The sequence below is a fragment of the Gouania willdenowi genome, chromosome 8, assembly GCF_900634775.1.
Source record: "Gouania willdenowi chromosome 8, fGouWil2.1, whole genome shotgun sequence".
Lineage (NCBI taxonomy): Eukaryota > Metazoa > Chordata > Actinopteri > Blenniiformes > Gobiesocidae > Gouania > Gouania willdenowi.
The window spans coordinates 26985517-27011971 of NC_041051.1; the positions used below are offsets into that span (position 1 = coordinate 26985517).

The window sequence follows — 26455 nt, forward strand, 5'->3', positions numbered from 1 at the left end:
TTGAAATCATCCTCTGCTCTGATGTGGAACATGCTGCCTTTTACTTCTTTTTAATAAGAGATTTACCTCTGCTTTGAAATGTGCTTGGTTTTCTACTAACTCACTGAAACACTAGTCTCAGGTGTGGGAAGGAGCTTTGTTTACTAACCCACGGAATGGAAATATAAAGACATTATTCAATTTAATCCTCAGAAGATGTAGTGAAAAAAGATTTCCCTTTTATCTTTAAATTGACCACTATTTTGCCACGACAATGCAAATAGAAATGCGAAAAAGAATTGCCATTTCCTTTGGCTGAATGTGTTTATCATCAATAAACACAACTTTGTACAAACCATGCTTTGATATTTGTAGGCAGTGTTCACAGAGAATGATCAGCTTTACATTTACTCATTGATGAGTCACTGAGGTAAAAGTCATAATTGTGGAGGTAAAGTAAGGGGTGAATGCTAAGCATTCCCATTAAAAGTATAATTTTAAGAAAGAAGATTATTAAAGCAACATTTTAAGCTGTAAATTGTAGCTGCAGGATTAAGGCTTTAACAGCAGTTTTCCTAAAAGTTCACGGCCAGCAGCTATCACACTCTAGCAGACCTAATCAAACACGCTAAGGCTTCCAAATTTGAATAAAACCTTAAATTACATTAAAAATAAGCGAGTTAGCATTTTACAAGTTAGATATCGCGATTGTCACTAAGCATCAGAATACTTTGATCTTTAAATTGTGTAAATTGGTTAAGATTTGCATGCAGCATGACAAATGGGGTCAATTAAAAAATGTATATATATGTATTTTGTCAGAGTGCAACCTCTGCTAAGTACATACAGTATATTTGTAGATTAGAAAAACATGTTGGTGCCAAAATTGTGTCTTTGAGTTAAACATTGACAGAGATATAGCAGTTTACAGTAAAACCATAAAACCTAATATTACATTAAAAGTAAAATAATTTTATAATTCTCCTAGCAGCATTGTTACTATGCAGTGGGACACTGTCATTTGAATGGCGTAAACTGGTTAAGAATTGGCAGAGTAATAGCAGGTCAAAATATGGTCGGAAGAATAAGAAATATAAGAATAAGAAAAAATGTGGAATACGTGTTAATAGAAATATTAAATGAAATAACACAGTTTGATTTTTTTTTAAAAAAAACAGTCATCTAGGACTAAAGTGTCCCTTTTATAAACCCATTTTGATTGCAGAAGCTTGATGTAATGCTGAGGATGTAACGAGTCACCCGTTGTGACTCAGCAGAACTCCAACTCATTCTAATGCCATCAGGGTCACACACCATGAATATATTAAAGAGAAAGGTCATTTAGGGCAGCAAATGAGGCACACATTTGTGTGATGCAAGCACGCCTGTCATTCCATAATGTGGCAGCAACAGCGTCGTAATTATTAAAGTCTGGGGACGTTTGATGGCGCAGCGTCTGCTATAAAGAACCTGTCAGTTAGAAACATTTAATGCATTTCTTAGTTTGTCAGTGCAAAAAAGAGACTTTAGGTCCATGTGAAGTGTTTCAAGACGTGTATCAACTGTGAGTGTTTTAAAAGCTGAGGTGTGTCTGAGATTGTTAGATTAGAAATTATAATTAATCTATTTACATCATTTAGATTGATAGAATGCGTGTATACGTAGAGCATTACTCATCCGTCATTATGTAGTTTAATCTGATGAAATAAAGGAAAAATAGTTTGAATTCAGATTATGTTACACAGATTTGAAGTCTATCCAAGTTCTTCGGTGCAAAGTTATGCAAGTATATTTGTTACTTGTGGTAGTCTTCATACACTCTGATGTCCTGAGATAACCTCACACAGCTGCTCATTACCAGAAAGGAAAATAAACTTTGAGAGACCCCAAAAGACTTTTTGTGTTCAGACGAGGTCAAGTCGTAAGGATTTGTCTCTGTGATGGTGAAGCTGCTCGGCTGTTCTTTCCTGACAGCAGCTCGCTAGCAGCAAAATAAGATAACACGTTATTGATCCAAGTGGAGGAAATCAAGACTTTATAGCACCCGAGGTAGAGCCTAAGAGCACGATTTACTTTTAGTATTTCACCCAGGAGATGTTGTCTAACTATCAGCAGACACAGACCAGGACACATTTAAACAAAGCAGGCTTGAGTGGCTTGAGTTTACAACTGCACAGAAGAATATGTATTATGTATATTATATATATTTTTATCCCCCGCCACAAAATGTGGAAGGCTGATACAGGTTTAAGCTCCGTCCGTCTGAGTTAAAGGGACAGCTTTTCTCAGAAACGGTTTAAGATATGATAAGCAAATTTGATGTGTGGCTTCAGGGTATCAATACCTTGATGGAGTTCGAAAATGAGAAGCGCGCAATTATTTTTTCCGGTGCTACTGCCCCTGTTTCCTTTTTTTTTTTTTTTTTTTTTACTGTTTGAGGTGTCTTCAAAGGGGACAGCTTTTCTTTGAAAACGTGTAAAATTGTTAGTATTTTTATATTCTGATGTGATAGTATTTTTTTATGTATATAACTAAGTTCGATTTAGGACAGGGGTGTCCAATTCCGGTCCTCGAGGGCCACTATCCAGCATGTTTTAGATGTTTCCCTCTTCCAACACACCTGATTCAAATGATTATGATCGTTATCAGGCTTCTGCAGAGCTAGATGAGGAGTTGATCATTTGAATCAGGTGTGTTGGAAGAGGGAAACATCTAAAACATGCTGGATAGTGGCCCTCGAGGACCGGAATTGGACACCCCTGATTTAGGACATTTAGGAAAAAGTTGTGAGTTATAATGAGAACCAATCTGGTGGGGGAAGTTGATTTGTCTTTTTGTTTTTATTTAATCCTGATGATCCCTTTAAGATCAGAAACTCTGGAGCCAAAATGGCACCATCATACATACAATAGGGAAGATCTGATTTCATATTTATCAACAATTCAATGGGAATTAGCTTTGGTGGGACAACAATTAGGTGAATGTTTTTTTTTTTTTTGTGTTCATTCAGGCTTTAGGAAACGAAAATCAGGCGAACCTTTTTTAGTAACGCAAACCTGCCAGCCTACAGGTTAGTGTCACAGAGTAGCTAAAGTTAAAGTAAAGTAAAAATATGGTCAAACTGAATAAAAGCTGCACTTTATCTCACATTAGAGCGATCATCTTCAGTGCATAATGTGATGTTTTGAGTGTCACATAGAAGATTTTCCATCTGGAACTGAAAGGGAAAGCATGTCGTCTCCCTGAATTAACCTCCCCTCCAGTGTTTGCTCTGATCCAAGCATGTGCTGATTTGCTGCTGCATGTGGGCACACAGTAACTCTGTTTTCCTTTCTTTACTCTGCCGCGCTCCCAGAGAAAGCCTCGCCCTGTCAATCCGTCCTAATATAACCTTGTAATCTCTCTCCCTGCTCTCCGTCTCTGCTTGGGGTCCTGCAGGCGTCAAACAGCCTCTCCCTGTCGTTCTTCTTCTTTTGTCTTAATCAGGTCCAGATGCAGTGGGATGTTATGCGTTTATTACAGGGTTGGGGTCAATTACATTTTTCACTTACAATTACACTTTCAATTACACATGTTCAATTACAATTCAATTACGATTACAGCGACCAATGGTTTTTTCCAATTACAATTAAATTACAATTTTTTTATCCTCAGAAAGTCAATTACAATTATGTTTTCAATTACAATTAATCACAATTAATGAGCTTGATCTAATTTACTTTCTATCTATTGATTATTTTACCTTGTTAGGCTTCATAATCAATGAAAATATAGGTTTTAATATTTTTTGTTATGGGCATCTGAGCCTTTTTTGTGTCGTAAATTTTTTTTAATGGTAAAATGTGGTAAAGCTTGATATGAAACTGTAGATCTGTGTACACATCCCCAGATTTGCGTTAAATTATTATTGACAAAGTCAATTATCTAAACTCAATTACAAATTAATTACGATTACATCAGCAACAGATTTTTAAAATTACAATTATAGTTATATAATAATTGTAATTAATTATCAATTACATGATTACAATTATAATTGACCCCCAACCCTGGTTTGTTCTGCATCGTAATTCTAGGTCATGCATGCATTCACGCGAAAAGAAGATGTTAGTGTCAATTCAGACTTGTGTGGGTGAACTTGTGTGATTTCTTCTTTTTTTTTCTTCCATCTGTTTCTGTTGTTCCTTGCTGTAAATTCAAGTGTTTGAGGGAGGGGGGGATCATGCTGTTTGTGTTTGTCTCCCTTTGTGGAAAACGCCAGCGCTCATTAGTGTCTTCCAGCTGAAGGTGTCCACGGTGACATCCTGTTTGTCCATCACTAGAAGCTTCTGTCCCGACAAGATAATGACGTTTCAAAATTGCCTCGTCTCTCTGAACGTTTTCTCATCTTTTTTTTTTTTATTATACACCCTCCAGTAGAGAGAATAATACAGTTGAACTCAGCTATGTCCTATTTCTCTCCTCCGTTCTACTGATAATCCGCCTCACAGAAAACTTAATACTAAACCAATGCACCAGTGCTCCCAATTATATTTGACAGAAATGCAGTAGGTTGTTCTAGATGAGCTTCTGGGCGACGTCACGCATTGAGAAGCGTATTAGTGATGTCACCACCTAAAAGCTGAAGCTAATGTGGGTCCCACTTATTTCATTCACTGATAGCTTCAAAAGAAGACCACACGCGGCAATTGTTAATGCTAAGAATTCAGTCACGTGACCCATGTTTAGTAGGGAAATATTCAGTGTCAGAGAAAAATACAGCTTTCTGCACTCGCTGCTATTATTAAAAATAAAAAAAAAAAATGAAAAAAATCATTAGGTTGAGCACAAAATGCAAAGTCAGCAATATTACATAATAATATAATGTATTTTGTTATTGTATTAAAATACAGGTGTTCTCAACTGGTCTCACCCATACAATGCCACAGTCATTATATCGCAATCAACGTTTTTTTAGTATTCAACCAATGAAATTTAGTTTTTTTTAAAGTAGCTGTTGAAAATACACACATATATATTTTTAAAACATAAATCCATATATTTTCCTGTGCAACATGTATTTCATAGCATGCCTGTCAAAAGAAAAGTCCAACATGAGACATTAATTATTTAGAGAGAGAGACATTATTTATTTATTTTTGACCCACTAGTCGCTGTTATAATATGCTGTATCTACGGAGGAGGATTAGGGCCAATTTTGATGGAGAAAATCATTTTCGGGCAAATCAAGAATATAGTTGAAAAGTTGAGATTAAAGTTGAAACTTTGAGAATAAAGTTGAAATATAATGTTGAGATTAAAGTCGAAAAGACGAGATTAAAGTCGACATTTTGAAAATTGACTCATAATACCATGTTGTGATAAAAGTCGAAAGTTTGCTAATAAAGTCAAATCTACAGAAGCTGACTGGGGCCAATTCACAATATACGACAACAGTCTCCATCCAAACTGGTCCTAACCTGTTTCCGTAGCTCCTCAATAGTCACAGATGTACTAAAGGCTCCGCCTCTTCTAAACTTGACTGCTTTTTCTTTCTAAATAGATTTAGTTTTTGGCAACATATCTTCAAAGTGCTTAAAGAAATTACAACATGGTGTTAATGAGCTGAAAAAAGAAAGAATATTTTTATTATTAAACCCAACTTTGAAGTATCTTCATCGATACACGACATGTTGTAGGCGGCCACCATTTACTCTTTGTTGTCATCGGGTGAGATGGTCCTCGTCAGTTTCCGTAGATTTGACTTTTGTCTTTTATCACGATATTGTATTTTGGAGTTCATTTTAGAAATTTCGACTGTAATCTTGACATTTCAACTTGAAGGTTAAGATTAGGGTCAGGGTAACGAAGGACACTTAATGACACCCTTCACGACTCCTTATTCATGCTAATGACAGGTGTCATGTTATAATAATGACAGTGTAATATCAGATTTATGTATAAAACTTCAAGTAAAGTGTTACCAAATAATTTAAATACCAATTACATGTCTTGGGATCTTTTAGGGCGCTGTCATGTAAAAACCATCCACCAATATTTTATATGGTGGATGTTATATAATATGTTTTCTAACAGCGTGTGTGTATGTGAGACTTTGTTTGTATTTTCTTTTACCCACTAGTTAACTATTATATTACTTGATAACCCCCCCCCCCCCCCCACTCGTAGCTCAGGTTGTTTTTTCCTCCTAAGACTCATGACTCAGCTCCATCGTGTGTGTGTGTGTGTGTGTGTGTGTGTGTGTGTGTGTGTGTGTGTAGGGAGGCTACCCTGCTGCTGCTGCTGCCGCCGCCGCCGCTGCCTATCGCTACGCTCAGCCCGCTGCTGTAACCGGAGCAACCGCCGCTGCTGCCGCCTACAGTGACAGGTGAGGTCAACCTGGGACACGTCCTGACAAGCAGCAACTCCGCCTGCTATGAAGCCCATGTTCAACATCTGCCACAGCCTTCAAAATAAAATGATACATTTATCTTGATCAGGGATTCTGATATTTGTACCATGGTCATTCACACTTAAAAGGTTTGGAAGAAATGTATAGTCCCATTAATAACCATATGCTAGGTCCAAATGTATGGGCAACCTATTTATATTTAGCCTCTATTATTGTATTGTTGTATTTGATCTCATTCATTGCACTATTTGGGTATTCTGTTTGTTGTTTTCTGTAGTTTTTTTCTTACACTTTTATCTGAGCTGTAATGATAAAAAATTATAAAATAAATTCAAATTTCATAAAGATCGGTCAATTACGAACTGAAATATGAATTTCTGAAGTTATGCCAATATTTATTTTCATTTTTCAAACTGATGCAGAATCAGTTTACTGATCAGGATCCCCGCCAAAATTTTATGAAATCATCCAGTGTTTTTCAACTTTGGAGTCGTGACCCCATGTGGGGTCATCTGAAATTTAAATGGGGTCGCCTGGAATGTGTTGATTACTGATTATATATATATATATATATATTTTTAATTATTTTGAGTTTTTTTTTTCTTTTTTTAAATTAAAACACACCACAATCTTAACCAACTGTATTCTTTCACTTTGTCAAATAAAAATAGTTTAAATAAAATGATTTATAAAGAAAATAAGAACAATAAATGCAGTCTATAAATATTTTGTGCACAGTATGATCAATTTTTATCACCAAATTCTTGGAAAAAAATATTTGGGTTCCCCAGAAATTTGTGATATAAAAATATAGTCACGATCCAAAAAAGTTTAAAAACCACTGGTGTGAGGTGTTTGTCTTTGGTTTAAATTCATCTCAGTACATTTAGTACTTTTGACGTAATCCCACCAACAGACAAACAAACAAATAGATAAACACAGGTGAAACTATGACCAAACAATCGGAAATCTTACTGGTAAAACTTTAAAACTTACCAATACTATAAAATAATAAAAAAATATTTAACAATTCTTCAGCCCTGAGCTATATCGTGCTCCTTCAGGTGTCAGTTTGTAACTAAATGCAATGTCACTCCCTTTGACTCCACTAAAAATGACCACATGAAGTCATGTCTAATTATGTTAATTATTTTTGTTATTTACTTTGTTAGTTATGGCAGAGTGTACACCACAGATCCATACCACGCTCTGGCCCCAGCTGCTGCTGCTTACGGAGTGGGAGCCATGGTGAGTAAAAACAGTTTGTGTGTGTGAAGAGGACATATTTATTTATACACTCCTGATTTTTGTCTGTGTGTTGCAGGCCAGTTTATACCGGGCAGGATACAGTAGGTTTGCTCCATATTAAAAAAAAAACGACAACAAAAAACCCACAAATCCCACCAGAGGAATTTCACGTCGTTCCAAAACCTCAATTTTTCCTTCAAGCCTGGTTGTTTGGCTGGAGCGGCCTCTCCGTTTTTTCTGCAGGCCAACTTTAGCGTTTTTTTTCTTTCTTTTTTGGACAAAACATCCGTGCCACATCACCAATTTTCTCTTTTACTCTCCTTCGTCTCTCCCCGACATGGAAAGAAAAAAAACAACCTGCCACACGCTACAAGCTGGAGCTGCTACTTTGAAATTGAACGTCAAAGGCTACAATTTCACGTTTTTTTTTTTTTTTTAAAGAAAGATTTAAACACAACAGGGCCTAAAAGAGGAGAGACTCTTTCCTGTGATCCTGCACTACACTACAATCCACGTTTTTATTTTTCTTGTTTTTCTACAATCCTAAATTATGTGTATCCATGTGGCTGTCGGGCAATAGCAGACGAGTGCACATGTTCTTTTTCTTCCCACCTGCCCCTAGTGGTGGAACCACAAAACTGCCATTGTAAGACTTTAACTGGGGACTGTCCAACACTACATCCATCGCTTCTGTAACTGTTCACGCCCCGATTTCATAGGACAAATCAAATTGTGTCCTCGAGAGAGAGAGAGAGAGAGAGAGAGAGAGAGAGAGAGAGAGAGGAAAGCTGAACCACTGTTGTCCCTCAGAGCAACAATGAACTGAATCGCATGTGTTTTTGTTTTGTTTTGTTTTGTTTTGGTCCTTTTCTTACATTTCACTAAATATTTTAATCCTCGAAGATGACATGATTTCAAGAAAATGTCCAAAAGAAACAGAATGATTTGTATTTTTCTGCCTTACCTCACGTTTTCTTTGTATCATCAAATTATCAGAAAAAAACAACAACACGGCTGCGATGACGCTCCAGGGCCAATAATTCGTCCAACTTTTGCACAAAATTTTCACTTTTTGCTGTAATCTACGACACTAGTACAGAGCCGTCTTCACCTTGTTTTAGCCATGAATTTATCGTGTCCAAACTTTTTTTTTTTTTTAAACCAACAAACTTTGTTTTCTGAGGTTCACCCTCGGATGTGCTTGTAGTGTTTCTTCTCAACAAAAACAAAAAAAAAGGACGAGAATCATTTTTAATCTTCTGAGCTGTGGGACTTTTCTGTGAATAAGAGGACCACAAAGCAAAGTTATCCACGTGGGAATGGAATCATCATCTGTTCAGCCTAATGGGGAATCCCTGCTGTCCTCATACCCGACTGATCCCAGAACAACCACTGAAGCACATTCAGAGGAACAGATCCGTCATTTAAATCTGCTTATAGCCATTTCTTTTTTTTTTTTTTAAATTTCACGTGTCCTCTCGTCATGTAACGCCCCCGTTGTTCTTCTGAAGATCTCTGGGATTCTTCAATCCTTTGCTGGTATACATGAAGGCATCACAGTCAAGACTCTCTAGTATGTGTTACATCTCTATAAGCTCTCATGATGTTATTACTGTTTTTTTTGTTGTTTTTTTGCCTTTTTTGGTTCCAAAGATTCCTGAAGAAAGCACATTTTTTTGGGGAACTGTTGACGTACTTTTTGTTTGCTTTATTTCACCCTCTTTGTTGTGTTGGGAGGTTGAAGCAGTGACGGTAGAGTTGCTGTGTTGTTTCAGCATCAAGGGAGTAAGTCACTGACGGAGATTTTAAACCTATCCATATAAATGTTTACATTACAAGTTTTTGCCTCATTTTTCCCGTCGACGCTGCTTTTGTCCCCGAGCAGTGACACTCGAGATCAAAAGACGTTTTTACTACAGACAAGGGAAACAAGGAGAGATGGAACCATGAGGGACACACAGACACACCAGAGGGTGCTCTGAATCCAACCCAGTGTCAGTCTCAGCCACCGTGAGACGCGGCGTGGGCGTTTATGGCAGCAGGGCGACGGTGGAGGTGAGAAGCGGAGCCATTAATGATGACCTGCCAGAGTAACAACATCCCCCGCCGTCTGTGCAGAGCAAACAGGAACCAGCTAGTGTGTGTGTTCAGTTTGATTGTTAAACCGTGTGCAGTTGGTCCAATGAGTTGTTTTGTTTTTGGGTTTTTTTTTTTTTTTTTTTTGAAGAGCGTTACCTCCTTTTATTTTTGTTTTGTCTTACTATCAAGTATTATCAGAAGTGTTGCTATGCATGCGTTTGCGATTGAGAAAGGACGTTTTGTTTTTGTTTGTGCATGAATTCAAATCGTAGAGGAGGGCGAGGGCGAGGAAGAGAGTGATGAGATTAGTGAAAAGGTCGAAGCAAAGGTGATTTGGAATGATCTGGGTTCTCTCTCCCCTGTACCTCTAAAGTAATCTGCTCTGAATGGTTTGATTTGGTGTGAAAACTCCCAACAACTTGTTTTTGATCATCAAATTTTAACCGTTCAGTGTCATTGTGGGCTACGTTTGGCAGTATTTAGCTTTACTGGTACAGACTGTTATCACGCGATGCTATTCAAGCTTGTATCGAAGTGTTTTGCGGTCGTTGAGAGTCCCGTGTGCCCGTTTTGGCCTCTTTGTTTTGTCTTATTTTGAAAGGCTGCAGTTGGAAAAGGTAACCACAATGGGAGTCCTGCAGGAATGGAGAGGTTATCCTCAGACCCCACTCTGTTGCACTGTGCTCAATTTGACCCAGTGGGAGTTTTTGTACAGCCATTTTTAATGGATCTCTATCGCATGTGGAGGTTTCTTTGTGGTCACATGCTCCCAAAACGCATTTAACCAAGTGTTTTTTTTTGTTTTTTGTTTTTTTTCCCCCAAGTGACATGTATTTTCCCTAAAATATTTTATTTTGCCATCCTTGTGTCTGCCTTCTGTTTATTATCTTCATTATTATTGAATGTATATATTAAATAAACTGTTTGGTTTTTACTCTTGCCTTTGGATTTTTATCACTCCTTTGGGTCGAGGATCATTTTACTCCTGGTTTTTGTGCTGGAAACCAATATGCAATTTTCTTAGCGTGATTGTCCGTCTTATCTTTTTTCTTTCTGGTTTCTCTGCCTGAGTGGGGACATCAATCAGGAGTGAAGCAGCTTTGATTCAAACAAAAATAACAAGCCAGAAAGAGAGAAGGAAAAAAATATATATTTATATATAGGATTGAGGATTTAATAAATCCATTCGTAGAGAGTTAATGAAATATTCTCACACTTGTGCCTAGGACTGGGTCATATGGACCAAAACGCATATCTCAATATTTTCTCTCAAAATGGCAACATAAATCTCAATATTTTTCACTCTATAAAGTCTTACCAGAAAGACAATTTTGGATTAAATTTGTTGATGAAAAGTGACACACATCTATTAAGAAACAGCTGCACAGTATGTGCCACTTTTTTGCCTTTTCTCCTCTAGGGCATGGGTTCTTAACCTTGGTCAGGACCCCATTGGGGGTCGCACGACATTGGGAAGGGGTCGCCAGATGCCTTCAAGAAACTAAGAATTTTTTTTTAACAATTTGAACACATTTTTGCTTATTTTTACCCTTTTCCTGCAACTACACCAAACTTGCTGTATTTTCATCACTTTTTCTTTCCATGTTTTTGCTCCTTTTAATGCATTTTTGCTACATTACTCTAATATCTGCCACTTGTCCATCAAATTTCAATGCCTTTTCTGCACATTTATTCCCCTTTCAAGATATTTTCAGCACTTGTAAACCTTTTCCATCAAATATTGCATCTTGACCCATTGTCACTTTTAACCTCTTTTCACCATATTTTATCCTTATTTTTGCCAATTTAACCACATTATTGATTTGTCATGCCCAATAGTTGCCAGTTTAAACTAAATGTTCCTACTTTTTAAATCATTGGCACCTTTAGTTTGGTGGTCGTGGGCTGAAAAGGTTGAGAAGCACTGCTCTAAGGGACAGCACGTGTGAGTGAGTGAGTTCTGTAGTGTGGCTGGTTTATGGGAAGGGTATAGAACACACTCAGAAATCATCAAGTTCATACATTTCATGCTGTTCTGAGAGATAACGAAAGCAGCGACTCCTAAAACAAGTATTTTAATAAAAAATAAGCTATAAAATAAAAGGCAATATTGTCATTTTCTTTATCGCCAAAATAGAAAATGCGATATATCTTGAATCGCGATGTATTGCCCAGGCCTATCGTGCCTCACGTGTTTACATGTGAGATGATTAATGGCGGCAACAATTTCACTCAATTAAAGGCGACTCTGCTTGACATGCATTAGCTTGCTAATTTTCCTCCTGGACTAAACCAACTGCTCAGAACTCTTCTACCAGGGGACAGACAAGCTGAGGATGGGTGGGCGGGGACTATGAGGAACAATCTTTAATTGCATCTGGAGTTTAATGGTCGTAAATGGGCTGGATGAGGCAGGAACTCTCATATCCATGTTAATTGCTCTGATGCACAAGAGGCCAATTGCCAATTTGATGGCGCGCTTTTTCTCCGAGTAATTGAAGCAGGGCTAATTGGAAGAATAGATTGAAGTCTGATGCGATAGTGGGGAAATGTGTGGGAGATTGCATCCATTGTAGTGCAGATTCCACCTTTTTGAGAGGCCACAGTGGAATAGTCCAAATGAAACCTCCACACAGTGTAATCTACGAGCATCGCTGTGGCTGCATTTTATTGTTTAATCTTCCCTTCCTTTTAAAATGCAATAATGACTCCTGCTGTAGGAAACGGTTTCTTTAAAATCCCTTTGGTACTTCCAGCCTTTTTTCCTCCTGACATCCACTGAATGACTATCTGATCTATTGTAAGGTTTCCCCCAGGCGGTTGTACTGCGTTACTGCACCATAGTCTCCAGAGGTTCAGTCTGGACTGAAATATTCATCAAATATAAACCAAAAGGAATGAGAATTTAATAACCTTTGAACAGTTTTTAAAAGATGTGTATTACACCATTCACGAAAAGGTGCCGGGGCAATGCACGACTCACAAAACCTCAGGAAAACAAGGACAAATGACTCAAATATACCTGTAGTTAGTCACTAGAAACAGGAAAGACATGAGAGGAACCTGCTGACATGCTGTTATCACAGCAGGGGCCACTAAAATATGACTGATCTGAACATTAACACAGGACAGAACAGAGTTTTTTTTGGTGTGTTTTTACCTTCTGTGATTTTGAAGGCCTTTATGTATTTTTGTCATTTTAAATTTAAATTTTTTCTTCACCTTGTCTTCACATTCTGTCTAATCGTTTATAGACGGCAATGCATATTTTGTTATGGCAATTTAATTAAATAATTTTATTGCATTAGGCCAGCCCTCCATAAGGACGGGTAAGAAACACTTTAACTCAATGACTGCCATTCACTCTATAGACGTTAATTGTGTTTTTCAGCTGGGGTTGCTAGGAGACAGCGTGAATATCTAACTTGTACTATGATGTAGTGACCAATTGGTGCCATGTAGGTGGCAGCAGCCCACCTTTGGAGGAGAGATTAGCCGTAATGGGCAGAGCTCAGAGGGAGAAGAGTTTACGCTACGGGAGTTGATGCTGAAGTTCACAGCAGCTCACACTCATCCAGAGCATGTGTAGGACTAAGTGGACTATTGAGTGTCGTGATGGTGAGATAAAACGATCAAGAAAACGGGGCAAGCGGTGAGACTCGACATGTCCAGGAGGAGGAGGAAGTGGCGTGTGTGGAGAATGCCGGGGGAGAGACTTGGAGGACGACCAAAATACAGTAAGAAAACCATTCAACTCTGACCCAGATAGCTAAATAATAATAATTTTACCATCAAAAGCCCAGTCTCAGTGTTGTTTTTGTAGTTTTATAGAAGGAAACTAATGTTGAGGTGTCACTAAAGAAAAAAAAAAAGTCTTCAAAGTCAACACATTTTTTCAGAAAAAGCCGTTTTTCTCAGGTTTTTGTCACAAACTGGTGATTTGTGTGAAATTTGCCTCTATTCAACTGCTGATTACAGAAGAACCAAACAAGCTAGAAACAAAATGATTTTTTTTCTGATGAAAGTAGAGACTTTGATCTTTCAGAATCTGATTGTCAGATTGTCTTAGTACAAAATATTCTGTGGGTCTTTAAAAATCAGTCAAAATGCTCTAAAACGGCTGGCACTGAGGGGGCTAGAAAATCAAAGGGGTGGGCAAGAGTCGACTGTTTAAAGGTGGAAGTGCAATGTGGTGTTACAGTTGTGCATATTGTGTTGTGTAATTAGTTGAGCCAGTCTGTTTTTCTTTTTCTGTTATTTGTGTTTTGGGAGTGAATTTGTGTTGTTTTCCTGTGATTTGGGGTTTTAGGCATTATTTTTGTGGTTATTTCTATATTTATATTTTATTTACTGTAATGTCAACATTTTCTTTTGTTGTCTTTCTCTGCATTTATTTTGGCGACCGAAAATAACTAGACCGAGGGCCACATGTGCCCCCCCGAGCCACCAGTTTCCCATGCCTGGATTAATCAAATATATTAAATATACAGAATATCATTGCATTGTTGAATTAATGTCATTGGTTACAATAGGAAACCACTGACAAAGGACACAATAAAACACCATGTGGTCAAATCTAAAATGTTATTAAAATGTTGCCCATGATTATATACGATCTAGAATTATTGCTGATTGTTGTAATGCATGATAAAGTATTAGTAATTTGTGGGAGGACATCCAAGAAATAAAGGCAATGGCAAAGAATTTAGATTTTCAAAATAAAATAGACATGTGCAAATCCTTTTTTTAAAACAAATTTGAACTTTGATTTAGTTTAGAATGACATCATTTTTTAGATTGGTGGTGTGTGTGTGTGTAAGGATGGCACCAACACTCCCAGCATGGATTGCTGAGTCGACATCTCATCACGTCTGATCATCCCACATTTCCTGCTCTTGTCTCATCCATCCATCCATCCATCCATCCTGTGCAGCTCACACATGCACCAGTTTCACACCTTCACAGTGACAGTTTCTGCATTTCTCCATCACATCAGGATTATCAGGCTCAGGACCGGCTCTGGGTATAGAACATAATGTGGATACAACACACCAGCTGTGACAGGGTCTCACTTCCACAGAGGGATTCACACATGCAGAGGTTTGTTGTCAGATGAAAGACTGAACAACGTTAGAGATGAAACTTATTGAGTCAGAGAGACGAGCTGTGGCTCTAAGAGAGAGTTGTTTAAAATAAAATGTTTTTATTCTAAAAATGGTTCCATCAGAAGATTGTGTAATCAGACACAGCTTTGGTTCCTTTTCTCTTATTTCTGAATCCACGTACCCCCTTGGTCCGACTACAACGTTTTGTATATATATATGTACATGTGGTTGTTTTTTTAACAGCGTTTTAGTTTAACTATATTTTTATTTCACAGTGAAAGTATAGAAAATAATAATAAATTTTATTTGTCGTGCACTTTACATTTGATGCCAAACCCCAAGTGCTACAGGATTAAAACAATATAACACAACATATATTAAGAGACAGGACTAAAAAGAGGCATTAACTGTTAAAATAAGTTTCTGTAAAAAGGTGATATTGAAGTTTTTTCTTAAGAAATACAGTTGTTTAGGATTGTGTGTTGTTTTAATTTAAAAACATTTCAAAAATCTATTAAAATTTTTCAGAAATTTCCAGCGACCCCACATGGGATCCTGTGCCCAAGGTTGAAAAACACTGATTTAGTTGCTCTTGAATAGATCCATTTCTATAGTTCATATTTATCATTTCCGGTCGTCTCACACCTGGGGTTGACACTTTATTTGTTTATTTTCCTCTCTCTCTCTCCAGTACCCCTGATGTCATAGCGTACCTCTAGGAGTACACGTACCCCCGATTGAGAAACGCTGGTGTCATGTATAAAGACTGGCCTGTAACAATACATTAAAGTCTGACATTGGCCACATTCACTGGTTTAGTGTCACCAACCAACACAACATAAACGGCACAAAACACACCATCATCCAGTTGTTTGCTTTAAAGCTTTTTTATTTGTTTTGTTTATTTTACTAAAAATCAAATTAGTTGTAGCCAAAATGTAGACATCAGGACTATTTCCATTAGTCCAGTTTTAATGGTATAGTCGACTGAAATATAAAGCATAAAAGTTTATGCATTTAAAAAAAAAAAGATTCAATCAGCATTGATCAACCTGATATGGGATAAGACATCTTCCTTAAACACAATCTTATTACTTCCTATTGTTTCACTTACCAACTCACCAAAACTACTTCTGATTGGATACTTCCAAACATTAAACTTAGTTTGATTGGATTTCGTACCAAGTGATTGTTTTTATTAATTTGTGATGAAAATATAAATGTATTTTCATATCGTTTTTGTTCATATGTATTTTTTTAAATCAGTCATAGTCTAAGGGTGACCAGACTTTGCAAACTCAAAACCAGGACATTCATTTAAAGCTGATATCTTGAGTTTGAGGTTTGAAATGCGAAAAAAATACCTAACTAGTCTTTTACTATGGTCTACTGCTGGTGGTCATTCGTATACATTAATGTATATAAGTCCCGCCTTTGTCCTATAGACCCCGCCTACACAAATGGAGACAATCGCCAAGTGCGCCCAGCCAATGAGCATCGACTTCCTCCCAAAGTGATTGCACGTGCCGCGTAAACTGCACAGAAACGAGGCCGCGCGTCTGAAGCGGTTTAACACGCTGAGCAGCAGAGCGTCATGGAGGAGCAGCAGAGCGTCATGGAGGAGCAGCAGAGCGTCATGGAGGAGCAGCAGAGCGTCATGGAGGAGCAGCAGAGCATCATGGAGGAGCAGCAGAGCGTCATGGAGGAGCGCTCATTCCACGATTGTCAACGTATAAAACTTCTACTAAAAAAGAAACAAAAAGTCCAGGTACAAAGCTTGTGATTAAACGTCTACATAAATTACATTCCTTATTTTTTTTCTTTTGGATTAAATGTATTATTGGAACGGCTGCAACCAAGTTTAAAGTGGCCATCAGTAAAAAAAAAAAAAAAAAAAAAAGCAACATTTCAAGTTAACATAAAATTGTTTTGAATATTCAAAAAAAACCTTGTTTTTCTTTTTTCCATATTGATAGAGAAAGCGTGAGAAGTGAAGTAATATAAGTAATATTGTCAATGCTATCGACCAATCAGTATGGAGTTGCAAATGTATGGAAGACTTTTTAAAAGGTTTATATTTTTATAAAGCGCTACTATGGCAACTGATGTGATTGACAGCTCACAGTCCACAGAGATCTTGTTTTTAAGTGAAATTCGCTGCTGCTTTCAGGTTTTTTTCTGTCAGCGGCATCAGGCATTCATTTCTTAATAAATGGGACAAACGGGGACTGAACCGGGACAAATCAATGGTTTTGGGGGGAAAACGACCGTAACACAGGACGTAACGCTGAAAACCAGGACTGTTCTTGGTAAATCAGGACATCTAGTCACCCTATCGTAGTCTCATTATCGTCAATCAAGAAATGTAGTCAATGAAAACTGTCAAAAAACAAATGTCGTCAGCAAAATTTACACGGCAAACGTCTTTCATTTCTATTGAAACACTAAAAAAAACCTCCCTCTTTTTCACCTTCTAATCCCTCTTCAGACATCTGTGTAGTATGTTAGTGAATTTTTTGTGTTATATACTCTGTATATATTGTACATACACTGTCATACATATGACGGTGGACTGTATAAATATTGTAAATCAATGCAGTTATTGACGACAAATGACCAAAAAGTCCAGTTATGTCACTCGGAATCAATGGATTTGAATTTCCCGCCAAGAACATGAATCTACAAGCGTTTCAAACTTCCGTTGTCGTAACTCTCTCTCTCACAGCATTGCATGTAAACATTGGCAAAGAGTTCAAAGTGTGTGGACGCAACAGAACGTTTGATGATCTTTGTGCACAAGCTGCTGCCATGTGACAGGAGGCCTGCACGCTACATGAGCTCTGCCAGTTTAAAAGTTGTTGGTCCAGTTTAGGCTGTTTACACAGCTTCATTAAAGTGTTTATTCTCCACTGACACGTCCAAACTATGACTTTATTTTTACACTACAGCAGATCAGTGTGGAAGACGGTACAAGCTTCAAGTAAAGGCAAAAAGGTAACCCTAAAAAAACAGGTCTGGGGAATAAAATGGCCACGTTTTGCAGTGAGTTGAGTTTGGTGCGATCAAACATGTGGGGCGCCAATAGTAAAGATGCGCATGGTAAAATAAACAGCAACATATAGCAACAATTCATGTTTAATGACGTATTAACGTATGTGAATTTTATATGTTACTTTTGACCAGATTTACAGCAATATTTGTGAAATTTACTTTTCTTGTGTAAATATGTCAATATTAAATCTAAATGTTGAATATTAAATCTCAATGCTAAATGTTAAATCTAGATGAGCTTTTATTTTGGTACTTTGGGGGAATTCGCATATTTAATATGCTAAATATTTAGTTTCACCCGTGACATTTAGACTTAACATTTAGCATTTAGATTCAACAATTATATTGAAACCTAACATTTCACGTTTAGATTTAACGTTGACATATTTTACGAGAAAATTTTACAGCAAAATGTGTGAAATTTGTGATGTAAAAATATGTCAACGTTGAATCTAAATTAACAATTAAGATGTACATTTAGATTTAACATTTAGATTCAATATTTAACATTTAGATTTATTATTCAACATTTAGATTTAGATTTAACATTGTCATTATATTTTTACGAAAATAAATGTCACAAATTTCACAAATATTGCTGTGAATCTGATCAAAAGTAACATTAAAAAATTCACATATTTCTTAAAATGTGGTTTGTTGCTAAATGTTGGGAAACGTTGCTGTTTATTTTAGCATGTGCAACTTTACAATCGGCGTCCCATAGAAACTATGGTATACAGTATGTTGTCACAGACATGCTAAAACGCTATTTACGCTACTTACCAAAAGGGCTAAACAGTGGAGCTCAATGTGTGTGAGTCATTGATTGTCTCTTTGTGTCTAACAACTCCACTAGCAACATGTGTAGGATGTGCCCTGCCTTGCCCGTTGACTCATCTCCAACAGGCGTTGCGTTCCAGATCAGGGAGAGTGGGAAAGTCGGATTAACGCAGACACACTTGCATGAATAGGACACGACGTACGCGACAGGAGTTTTACTCGTCTCCGTAATAATCGTCATACGGCTGGTTGTAGTTGGTGGTCTTCGGTCGGGGAATGGTGTAATCTTTGTCAGGGTCAATGTCCTGCAACACACAATCACATCATTGTTCAGCACTGAACCACTAAATCACAGGTTCTCAACATGTAGGTCAAGTCCCAAATTTTGACATTTTCCCTCGCAAATACATTATAGGATATTGTATCTTATTTTGAAGGGTGGTGCAGCCTATTCATACGAACAACAGATGACAATAATTTGGTATTTAATTTAATCAAACACGATGTTATGCTGTATTTTATTATTGTTAGGGCTGGGTGATATATCGAGATTAGAGATACAGTATATTGAGTTTTCTATTTTGGCGATATAGAAAGTTATATATATACTGTACAGTGGTTGTATAGCTTTTTTTTGTGATAAAATACTTGTTTAAGGAGTTGTTGCTTTACTACTTGTCATATCAACGTTAAAAGCACAGTTTGATGGATTCTGAGTGCGTCCTAACCCAGACCTTCCACTAAACAAGCTACACTACTGAACTCACTCACACGTGCTGTCCCTTAGAGGAGAAAACGCCAAAAGTGGTATAGATTGTGCATCATGCCTGTGTGGCATTTTGCACCAGAGAATTTAACCCAGAATCTTCTTCCTGGTAAGAATTTAAATCATTTGAATTAAAAATATTAAGATTTATATCGTATATCAAGATGTAAGGTTTGGTCTATATCGCCCAGCTCTGATTATTAATAATAATGGTCAATGTTTCTCTTTTTAATTTCAGTTTTGATTTATATTGTTACGCGTCATTTGTGCTACTACCTGGAAAGTATAGGAACGCCTGATTGGCTCATGTTATAACTGCACTGTCCAGAAAAAAATGAATATTTTCCATGCTTTTTAAGGCATTTGCATTAGGTTTCAAATCAGGAACAGTAAAGAAAACCATTGCTCAAATTATTCTTCCAAAATGACGGAGCTCCAGTGATCCTTGAGTGTGTAGATTCTGATAAATAAATGTAGCTTGTACTCACTGTCATGGAGAATCCAGACTCGTAGGGGGATTGCAGCGGTTGGTCGGGTCTCGAGCCTGAAGGTCAAAGTGTGTTAGAGTTAGAAACGGGGACATCAAAAGGGGCGGAGTCAGAGCTGAGCTGACAGGATGCACATTGTGTTTATCCTGCATGTATTTCATACAAAGAGGTTTTGGTTGTTGCTAAATTGTATTTTCAATGTTTATTTGTTCAATGAGTCCTACTTAACCAAGGAAGAATGATGAATATTTGGAAAGTCAATTACAGAGTAAATATTTGAGTTTTTGTGTTTTCAAAATGCATTCCTTTGGTTTTCAGCTGCTCTTTGACTCAGCAGCCTTTAGCAAAGACGGCTCGCTGACATTTGCAACTTTGGATAGATTTCCTTTCGGGCCTGACGTCAGACACTTTGCCTACTTAATGTGGCCGGCATCGGTGTCTTAATGTTGCACATTTGCTTTGAAGTAACATTATGGAGTCATTTCTTGAGCCGGTGATTATAGAGAAAGCTTTAATGTGCACATATGCATCTGTGCTTTGATGATTTTCAGTGTTGCCGCCTTTGCTTTGAAGAAGGTATAATAATGGCAGGACTGTCCAACAGTTTGGTTTTACATCAAAGTAACAAACTCACACGGTGAATGGCTGCCAAATGGAAGTAGTAGTAGGATGGTAGATTTTAAGATCATCTTTCAAAACAAACTGCTCAGACCTGCTCAAATATCAATATTTACAGTTGCATTTAGTCTGCTTTGGTAATGCTTATCATATCTGTTGGCCTTTTAAGTTTGTTAGTTAGGACCAATTACGAGTACGTTGAACAGCTTTTTTTTTCCAATTACAATTAAAATAACAGTTTTTATTTTCCCCCTGAAATCAATGATAATTGCTTCTCAATTATTGAGCCTTTCATAAAAAATCCCATGAAATGTATCCTTTCTCTTGTGTTAGCTTTCTGTTAGCATCTTTTATGATAATGGGTCAGTTTGACCCGTGTCTTTAATCAGCTGTAAAATACCCTAGAAATATTATCTATCATCTGATTTGTTTTTTATCTCTTGGTTTCCTTGTTAGGCTTCATAATCCATGAAAATATTGGTCTGAGCTCTGTCAGTGTACCCCTAACTAACAGGTAAACTTCATTTGAAACACATTTTAATAATGGTTTATTACATACAGTAGGTCTATGTGTAAACCATAGAACTTTAATGTGGTTCCCCAGTTTGGCATTTAATTACGTTGTAAAAGACAGTTTTTATATAATTTCCATGCCAAAAGTCAAGTATCTGAACTCAATTTAACAGCAACATATTTTTTCCAGCTACGATTTCAATTATAATTATGTCATAATTGCAATTAATTACCAATTATGCGATTAGAATTATATTGACCCCAACTCTGGTTAGGACAGTCATTATTCTAGTTATGGTTAATAAAACCTGGTGGATTTTCTAGGCATATTTTAACTGAAAATATACACACCGTCATTCTCAAAGCTTCCATTCTCCCTTCCCTCCCGAGGACTGGCCAATCCTGGGATATCAGGGTTAGCGCTGGTCCATCCTGCAAAGCTCAAAGGAAGATCCTTCGACTTGGCCTCCCCCCTGCAGAAGAATGCGACTTGGGACAGGCCGTGCCCCAAAAGCAACACCCAGCCATTGGCCACCAAGGCGATGCTCAGCACTGGGTCATCCCACTTGGGGCGACGGTCCAGGTCAGGGTTCCCTTTGGTCAACATGGTGATCCACACCACCCAGATGAAGGTGGAGAGCAGGAGTGTGAAGAACAGTAGCACACCCTGAGCTTTCCACAGTGGGTTGCTGGGTCCTGTGTAGCTGTAGCTTTTGGTGAAGCATGAGCGGCAGAGATAGTGCAAGGAGAGGATCAGGCTGATGGCCAGGAGGCACAAAACATAGATCAGCAGCATTACAAACTCCTCCTGGCTGTACTCGCAGGGCCTTTTGTCCCTTACTAACACAGTGACCAGCCACACTGTGGCAATTATAGCCTGTACAATAAAAAGTCCCAGAGCCACGGCCGGCTCACCCCAGCCTCGCGCTGCCGCAAAGCCTAACAAAGCCAGGCAGCGGGCCAGCAGACAGGAGAAGGCCAACGAGTAGAGGACGCCAAAGAGGAAGAGCCTCGTGGGGCAGATCTGAGGGCCGAGCTGGATGATAAAAGAGAAAGTGATGGCAAAGATCCCAGCTGTGGCTAATAGGAACAATGACATGGAGGCCACAATGCCACCAATGTTGCTGCGCTGGCGCCGTGTTGCAATACATAGGCAGAGGGACCAGAGAAGTAGCCCAAATAAAAGAACTATATTGAGCAGGAAGCCGGCGGAGGCCAAAGTCTCCAGGACGATTCCCCACACTGCCCGCCGGTCACACAGGTATCTGTACATTGGTTGGAGTTCTGGGCCGCAGCCTCGTACGCCTGTCAGCAATGTGTTTGACCCAGTGCTCGTCGGGTTTGAGCTGCTGTTGGCTGACTGACACAAACATCTGAGGGGGGCGTATAAGACGAGCAGGAGAGGGTTTAAGATCATTGGCTTCCTGATAAAAGAAGCCATTGTCCCGTGTAAAAGTTGCAGTCCTTCTTTTTTGACAATCCTTTGATGTGGCAAATTTTATTCCTGGGGGAAAAAAGCAAACGTCACAACAAAATATACATTTGACTGCAGGGATGTAAGCACAATCAGACAAATCTAAGTAATGATGTGGAAGATTACACAACAAGGGTAAGAGCATGGAAAATATAAAGAGAAGAGTGGTTTGACAGCAAAATTGAAAACAGAGGAAGGAGGGAGGGAAGAAACATGCCAGGACAAGGGATTGGAGAGCGACGGAGAAACAACCCTGACAGAATGAGAAACAAAGATGTGAGTGATAAAGAAAAGTGCCTCAGATTGACAGGATGATGCATTCTAAAGGTCGGCCTTGGAGCATTGGGAACTTAGACTTTTGGTTGTTGCCCAAGTAAGGTACTGTCTCTGAAGAAAACTTTCTACTTATTGTTGAAATAACAATTGGTAAACATGCTCCAAACGTTAATCAAAGTGCTGAAATGACGAAAGGAAAAAAGTTTCCTACCTTTTTATCGGTTCACTTCAGGCAAACACTCAGTGTTTGGCCTAAATATTTTTGCTCTGCCTCTTATCCCGATGTTTCACCCATTTCTTCCCAGGATCAAAATAAAAGGAAGACCAGAGGCGAAGGTGTGGTCACTGCTCATCAATAGGCTCCAATAGCACAAAACCCCGCTGCACTCATGCTCATTCTTTCCTTTCACTCCTTCGCTCTTGTCTGTCTTGTGCTCTTCATGTCTCTTCCTGAGAATAGAGGTAGGGCTCACACACCTGGAAGTGATGACGAGACCGTAGTCACTCCTCCCTGAGTATGAATCCTGTCTGTTTTGTCTGGATTTTTATTGTTGCTTATGGACCTAGCAGTAGATGTTGGACTCAAGATGAGATCATTCTGATCTAATTAGGTTAACAAAAACAAAACAGGATCAACAGCGTCCGTCACAGGTTGATTTCACCCAAAAACCACTGATTCAGCTGCAGGGAGGGCGTCATCATGAAGAGAGAGTACATACGACTGTTGTCTTTTGCAAGACCACAGGTGACGCCTCAATTCATGCCTGTACAAGCTCAGCTTAAAGGGTGTGTTGCGGTGAATCTGAAGTCACTCTTCCACTCTTAGTTCACTGAGGGAGAGCAAGCCCTGAGGGTCAGTTCTCACTTTTTCCATTAGAAAGCTGCTAATGCCTCTGCATATTGTATATACATGCAGTTGTATGTGTGTTGTAAGGTCATTGCTGGGCTAAACAAATGTGATATCATTGCAGACAGTGGTAAGAAATATGCATTGCTGCAACATCAAGAACTTTGACATTAATGCATGAAATAAGATTAAATCTCTAAGCATAATTTAATTTCGCATGTAGTCACTAATTCAGTCAATATTTCCTCCCACTGTCCATATCAGAAACTGGGTTTTGTTATTGTAAGGCAGGAGTGTTTCTAATTTTATAATAAAGACAAAATTTCTTATTTATTCAATCTGAAAAAGAAGCTGCAGAGCAACTTTTGTCAGTGTTATCAATAGCAGTAGTTTCAAGTGAAGAGTTGCTCTGATACTGGTTCCCTCAGCTCAACTGTTTGCTGGAGGAGCGGCTTCATTAATACTGAAATGACTCAGGTGTCAAGTAACAATACTGTACAGCCACCACATTCCCTGCACGACAAGGCAGAGAAAATCTTAAGATATGTGTGTAGTTCATCTCAGCTGTTTTTTCTGTTTACTCTTTATGTCAAATAAATAATTACATTTCTAAAATTAGGATTAACAAGCAAGTTTCACGGTTGAGTCCATTGTTTGACTAACCTGTACAAATGCTAGACACAGCCAACACATTCAATTCAATTCAATTCAATTCAACTTTATTTGTATAGGGCAATTTACAACAAAGTCATCTTATCAAAATATAAAATTCATTGAAATCATGAAAACATGTGATTTACAGACTCTAGTTAACTGAAAAATCAACTGAAGCGCCAAGAGAAAAGCCACACAGATAGAATGTCCTTGGGTTTGCGTGTACTTCCTCATGCTTGTGTCGGTTTACTCCACGTATTTCGGTTTCCTCCCACCATCCAAAAACACGTATGCTAAGCTATTTCAAGTCTCTAAATTCCCTTTCGGAGTAAATTAGAGTTTGAGCGCATGTCTGTCTATCAGTGTTCTTCATGTCCAAGGTGTACCCCCCATTTGCATCGGTTAAGAACTAGAGATCGGCCTTGAGCAGAAAACAAAAACTGCTCCAAACCTAAGAAGCTTTAAGATGAGGTCACGTAGGATCCAGTTGTATAAGAACTCAATCCAATCAAACATTTGTAGGATAAACTTGTTAGGTAACTTTGATCCATGTATGCCCCGCCTTCCAATGTACTAGGATTTAATGATCTCTTAAGTGTTACCATGGTGACATTATATAATTTCAAACAAACAAACTCGTGGAAATAACACCTCCCAATCCATTTTACAACATAGTTATTCTTCAAAGAAATTACCAAGTTATTCTACAGTAGTTGATTTTGTTGAGGTGTTATTTTGAGTAGCAAAAAGGAAATGCAATATTTTCCAGTCTCCTCTATTCAACCCTTAAACCCTACACCAGGGGTGGACTGGCCATCTGGCAAACCGGGCATCATTCCGGTGGGCCGTCAGCTTTTTTTTTTTTTTTGACGAGTGAGTGGAGGTGGCCATAATGGTCCAAAAGGGGCCAAATTGTGGCAATAAAACAGTGTAAAATGACTAAAATGGGCCAAAAGCAGCCACGATTGGCCAAAAAAATAGCAAATAAAGAGGAACCAGGTGGTATGTAATGGAAATGAGCAAAATAGCAGCAAACAATGGTGAAAAAGGGCAAAAATGTGGAACAAAAAGAGGCAATATGTTGGGAAAATAGGAAACAAGTGGTATTTATTGGACAAAAGTTAGCTTATTTTAATGAAAAGTGGCCCAAAAAATAAAAAGCAGAAGTCTGAAAAATATGTCGGAAGTTTTTGCAAAGGGGCAATAATGGGAAAAAGGAAGTTGCAAAATGGCCAAAGGAAATAGGTTAAAAAAAGGTCCATAAGTTTCCACCTTTTAATGTTTTCTGGGAGAATAATAATTAAAATAAGACTTAAAAAGCAACTGACTTACTAACGGCTTCTATGCGGTGTCTGCTGATAATGTAGTGGACTGGTCTGCTTGGACAGAAATAGCCAGGGCTGAATTTTTGTTCCAGTCCACCCCTGCCCAAAACCCTCCTTTAACACAATGTCATCACACTCCATTCATTTCTTCTTCAGTGAATTTAAAATAAAAGTGATTCATGGCTCATTTTTTTTTTTTTTTTTTTTTTATCATGGATTGTTTTGTGATTGATATAAGAGACAACGTGAGTACTTAAAAAAAACACACTTTTTAATGCAGCTGTCAGGATGTGTTAAATGTCAGTACATTGTCAGTGGTGTCGTGCACAATGACACAACACCTACATGCCTTTATTTTCTCTGAAGAGAACAGCAACGAGTGAGACAGATGGAAAAGTGGAGTTAAGCAAGTTCCTCCACTGGGAGCCGCCCTTGCACCAATGCTCTCTTTGCATCCCTCTATGTTTTACAGTTAGCTTACGAACAATTAGTATAAAAACACAATGTGAAATAATAGAGGGAGGAAGTAGAAAGACAGAATAAAAGGTAGAAAGGTTCAGTTCTGTGAACAGATTATTTACATTTTAACTGACTGCTAGAAGCAAGTACAAGTGAGTGTTCACTAGTTTTTTTGCTTGCGTCCATTGCCATGGGTTCAAAAGGGCAGGAAGCATCAGGGAAGGGGGTGTGTGGAATTACTTTTAGTGTCTCATTTCAAGTATAAATACTGTAAACAGTATTAATATTCTTATATAATAATAAATAAGCACATTGTTAAGCTTGTTCTCCACTCAGTGGAGAAAAGCATAAGGTAGATCAACAAGAGGGAATTAGAGGGTTGCCCAGCCGCCTTATCCCAAC

At 38.1% G+C, this 26455-nt stretch overlaps 2 protein-coding genes across 9 annotated transcripts in view; one reads left to right on the forward strand and one right to left on the reverse strand.

The window, feature by feature from the left end:
• Positions 1-10486, forward strand: part of LOC114469043 (RNA binding protein fox-1 homolog 2-like) — a 66263-nt gene extending 55777 nt beyond the window's left edge. For 7 of the 8 annotated variants that reach the window (XR_003674702.1, XM_028456282.1, XM_028456283.1 and 4 more), the window contains 3 exons: positions 6240-6346; positions 7543-7618; positions 7695-10486. Coding sequence is in view for 6 of the 8 variants with exons in the window: in XM_028456282.1 (XP_028312083.1) it covers positions 6240-6346; positions 7543-7618; positions 7695-7739 (228 nt within the window). In the remaining 2 variants the exon portion in view is untranslated. Of the gene's footprint in view, positions 1-6239; positions 6347-7542; positions 7619-7694 lie in introns of those variants that run through there. The other variant, XM_028456288.1, reaches the window with a different exon arrangement.
• A 7978-nt stretch (positions 10487-18464) lies between these two features.
• On the reverse strand, positions 18465-23487 carry LOC114468805 (G-protein coupled receptor family C group 5 member D). The gene is made up of 4 exons (XM_028455895.1): positions 22984-23487; positions 21370-22525; positions 19888-19943; positions 18465-18938 (listed from the first exon to the last, which is right to left on the reverse strand). The coding sequence occupies exons 2-4, from the start codon at positions 22457-22459 to the stop codon at positions 18849-18851; spliced, it is 1236 nt and encodes a 411-aa protein (XP_028311696.1). The 5' UTR covers positions 22460-22525; positions 22984-23487; the 3' UTR covers positions 18465-18848.
• Positions 23488-26455: the final 2968 nt, after the last annotated feature.